General features: G+C 45.4%; 1 protein-coding gene across 1 annotated transcript in view; it reads right to left on the reverse strand.

The window, feature by feature from the left end:
* The window catches only part of csmd2 (CUB and Sushi multiple domains 2), a 551,148-nt gene that overhangs the window by 473,822 nt on the left and 72,326 nt on the right, over window positions 1-5,000 (reverse strand). Inside the window, exon 2 of the mRNA XM_063186125.1 lies at window positions 4,624-4,840. Within this exon, the coding sequence (XP_063042195.1) occupies window positions 4,624-4,840 (217 nt within the window). The remainder of the gene's footprint in view (window positions 1-4,623; window positions 4,841-5,000) is intronic.

The following is a 5,000-nucleotide window of genomic DNA, read 5'->3' on the forward strand; positions in this document are numbered from 1 at the left end:
CCTTCATCACAGCAGCAGCAGCACCGTTAGATGCTAAAAGCATTCAGATCCTTCATTATTACACACAACAACAGCAAATTGGATGAAAAGAGCTTTGATTGAAATGCTAAGGACCAGCTTTTGAGACACAGAGAGAGAGGGAGAGAAAGAGAGACAGACAGACAGACAGACAGACAGACAGACAGACAGACAGACAGACAGACAGACAGACAGAGAGAGAGAGAGAGAGAGAGTGAGAAAGAAGAAGGACATACCATAGTAAAACTCTAGGTTCTGGGCGGACTTCACAGTAGAAGCTGGAGCCGTGATGTACAGGGCCCAGAGTGTTGTCCTCGTAAAACACTTCCAGAAAAACACACTCCTAATTTCAGACGCCAGTGCGCAGATCCACACCACAAGAATATACACATGCACACACACACACACACACACGCATACGCACACGCGCACGCACACACACGCACACATAATCACCCCTATCTGATTCACAACCTCGCGTGAAGATTTTTATTCCTGCCGAACAAACCACTGGCCTATGACACAGAAAAGTTATGTGTGTTTGGGCTTGTATGTGTGTGTGTGTGTGTGTGTGTGTGTGTGTGTGTGTGTGTGTGTGTGTGTGTGTGTGTGTGTGTGTGTGTGTGTGTGTGTGTGTGTGTCTGTGTCTGTGTCTGTGTCTGTGTCTGTGTGTGTGTGTGAGTTTACGGCAGGTGCATTTGAGAAATGTGTTATCATCATACTGTGCGGCTTGTGTCAATAAGCAAAGCTCTCTTTGGAAAACGTCCATTCATGCCTCACTAGTGTGGTGCGTGTGTGTGTGTGTGTGTGTGTGTGTGTGTGTGTGTGTGTGTGTGTGTGTGTGTGTGTGTGTGTGTGTGTGTGTGTGTGTGTGTGTGTGTGTGTGTGTGTGTGTGTGTGTGTGTGTGTGTGTGTGTGTGTGTGTGTGTGTGTTTGCATGCTGGTGCCAGGTTCTCTACAGGGTGGCACAAGCTCCTCTGATTCTTTTGCCATTTCGTCCTGCCCCGTGCCAGAGAACCGATACGCAAAGGACCTCTCCTCTCTCCTTTCTCATTCCTCTCTATCCCTCTTTCCATTCATCTCTTCTCCCGCTCTTCATTGCACTGTCCCTCCATCCTCTGCTGCATCAAGGTCCTCTCTCACCTCTTCGTCTCTCTTCATCTTTGGAGCAGTCATGGGTAAGCGGTTAGGGCGTTCAACTCCAGACCCGCCAGGTTGGTGGGGGGAGTAACTAACCAGTGCTCTACCCCATCATCTTCCATGACTGAGGTGTCCTGAGCATGGTACTGTCCCGCCATGTTGCTCCCATGTGAAACCATTGGGGGCTGCACCCTTGCATGGGTGAGGCATACATTCAAATTTGTTGTGTGCAGTGTGCACTGGTGTGCTGTGTAGTGCTGTGTCACAATTACAATGGGAGTTGTACTTTCCCAGGTGGACTTTGACTTCACTTCATTACTTCATTCCTATTCTTTCCATTGTCCTCTTTTTTCTACTCTTTCCTCCTTTTTCATCCTTTTATCTCTCCCTCTCTGAGTCACACAGTCAGAAACACAGAACTTTAAAGGTGCAATGTATAAGATGTTGGCCAGAGTAAATATTGCTGCTATACTGCTCTCTGAAACTGTGCAAATAATACTTACTAAATAACACACTATTATTTACTAGTATGACCAAAGTATAGATGGTTTTGCAGCTAAAATGTCTATTTCTGGAAATTCAAAATGGCGGACTATGGAGAAGACCCCCCTTTTCATGTATGAAAAATGCATTTTTTCAGTCATAATGAATATTTAAAATGTGATGATGGTGGTAAGTATTTGTGGGAAAGGGCAGCTGAATAGGCAGCATGGATTCTGGAAATAAACTTCTAAAAAATGTTATACACTGCAACTTTAAACACAATGGGTGGGCATTGCATATATCATAAAAAACTGTAAGTCACTTTGAATAAAAACACCTTTTAAGTCTAATATAATGTATTGAAACAAAGACATTAGGGCTAATGTAGGCCTACATTTCATTTGATTCACAAGCAGCATGTGTTTTTAAACGTATTGTGTGTAAGACATATATGTGCATTTATCTGGAGCGTGTATAACAAATAAATGCATATTCCTCCACGGTGTGCATAACAAATATATGCACATTTATTCTGGCCAGACCTCCTGAAAGATCATAAAAGGCCATTTAACAATCTGTTTTGTCACCTTCCTCCCAATGTGTCGCAAATAAAGATACACAGGCACACATATGTACACACAACCCCAGATATGCACACACACATGCACGCACACACACACGCACGCTAGCACAAACAACTACACACACATGCGCACACACATAGACACAAGCATGTACGCACACATGCACGCACACAATCTGTTTAAGCCTTTTTTTGCTCCTTGCAGGCCTGGCGAGGGTGGTGTTTGCCTAAGGCGAAAACAACACAGCAGAAAGAGAGAGAGAGAGAGAGAGAGAGAGAGAGAGAGAGAGAGAGAGAGAGAGAGAGAGAGAGAGAGAGAAGAGAGAGAGAGAGAGAGAGAGAGAGAGAGAGAGAGAGAGAGAGAGAGAGAGAGAGAGAGAGAGAGAGAGAGAGAAAGGAGGCCAGTCCAGGATAACATACCACTGCAGAGCCACACAGTCAGCGCTACAATATCTCAGTAAGACACACAAACATACTCTCAATCTCACTCACACATCCGCACCCACACACTCCCCCCCCCACACACACACACACACACAAACACACACACAGACTCACATATGAATGAATTGCCACATCCATGCATGAACACACACACTCACGCACGCACACACACAGCCATGCGCCATGACTCATTCTGAAATAAGAAGCACAAGAAGTTACTTTAAAATGGAGTGTAGAGGTATGGGATGGGTTAAGCGGGAGTGTGTGTGTGTGTGTGTGTGTGTGTGTGTGTGTGTGTGTGTGTGTGTGTGTGTGTGTGTGTGTGTGTGTGTGTGTGTGTGTGTGTGTGTGTGTGTGTGTGTGTGTGTGCGTGCGTGCGTGTGTGTGTGTGTGTGTACTGCTGTCTCTCAACAGCTCCCAACCACGCAGCCACAGGGGGTTGTCAGTGAACTGTAAGGGCCGCTGGGCCAATTTCTTGAGAGAGAGAGAGAGAGAGAGAGAGAGAGAGAGAGAGAGAGAGAGAGAGAGAGAGAGAGAGAGAGAGAGGTCAAAGAGAGACCAATGGGTGATGAAAGTGACGGGTGTGAGAAAGGGATGCAAAAGATAGTGAGATAAAAGAGTGAGGGAAGAGGGAGAGAGCAGTTGATGAGAGGGAGAGAGGAAATAGGAGAGTTGAGAGGCAGTTAGCGTTGAAAGAGATTTCAGTGAATTAGTGTATTGAATTACTCTAAGCGAAGGTAAATGAAAGATCTCAGAGGCTGTGTCAGAGCTACACACACACACACACACACACACACACACACACACACACACACACACACACACACACACACACACACACACACACACACACACACACACACACACACACACACACACACACCACACACACACACACACACACACACACACACACACACACACACACACACACACACACACACACACACACACACACACACACACACACACACACACACAGGCACACACACACAAACATTTGAATTCTTTTATTTGGATCTGAACATGAAGGCAGCATTGCAAATCCAAATAGTGCTGGAAGCAAATGTCATAGGAGTCAGTAAGGACGGATCAGAATAATAAAGTCCTATGCAATATATTGCATTAGGTCAGAATGGCCTGGTTAATTTAAGTTGCTTAGGGGTAGACTTGGCACCTCCTTCGCTATATTGCTAAGCTACCAATTGTTGCTGAGATTGAGCAGTATTAGCAGTCTTAGCAGCACACACACACATACACACATGAACATGCACCCGCACACACCAGGGCTTGAAATTAAAATATTTGAACCACGGCCCACACATAAAAAAGTGACAATACTTTTCCCTCTGAGCTTACATACAAGCAATTGATTCACAAGGGGCAAACAACAGAATATAGGCTATTGTGATATTCAATATCCAAAAATAAACTACCTGTCAAAGTGGCTAGTGAGACCAAATTTTCCACTAGCAATAGCCAGGTTTTACAACAAGTGGTCAGGTGGTGTATCACCTGGTGCGTAGGTAGCTGGGATTGGTAAACAGACAACATGGACACTTGATCTACGGTAGGTTGGAATCAAGGAGGAAGCTTAAGCCTGTCAAAGTAGCCATTGTTTTCTCAAAGTGTATATTGGCTACAGCTTGAGACAAGACAAACAAAATCAAGACTATAACTTGCACTCAGTAAAAAGACGAGATGGCCATACAAAAATTAGTGGTAGGTTTTCAATGACTACCAGTCTGCCGTGCTATTTACACACAAAAAAAAGTGATTGAAAAGTGGGAAACCGAAGTGATAAGATAGTAAGGGAGTACAGTGCCTACTGTGCAGGTTGTTGATGCTGGTCAAAAGAGACCAACCAATACTGACTTGTAAGACGGTTAGACCTATATTACCACGGCGGGTAAAAAGGCAACCCCAGTAAAGTATAGTAAAAGGAGTATATTTACCTGGTCCGCAGGTTGCCAGGGCTGGGTTGTCCGTCGTAGACCGACAGGATGTCGAAGTCCTCCTCCAGGGCGAATCCTTGGAACACCAGCTGGATGCGGTGGTGCTCCTGAGCCACGATAACCCAGGTGCAGTTGGCATAGTTGGGGTAGCCGTAGGGGTAACCTGGGCTCTCTATCGTACCGTTGGGGTTGAGCAGCGTGTAGCTACAGTTCTGAGCTGTAGAGGGAGAGAGAGAGAGAGAGAGAGGGAGAGGGAGAGAGAGAGAGAGAGAGAGAGAGAGAGAGAGAGAGAGAGAGAGAGAGAGAGAGAGAGAGAGAGAGAGAGAGAGAGAGAGAGAGAGAGAGAAAGAATAAGACAAGGGACATTTACAATTTAT

This window comes from Engraulis encrasicolus, chromosome 20, assembly GCF_034702125.1.
Source record: "Engraulis encrasicolus isolate BLACKSEA-1 chromosome 20, IST_EnEncr_1.0, whole genome shotgun sequence".
Lineage (NCBI taxonomy): Eukaryota > Metazoa > Chordata > Actinopteri > Clupeiformes > Engraulidae > Engraulis > Engraulis encrasicolus.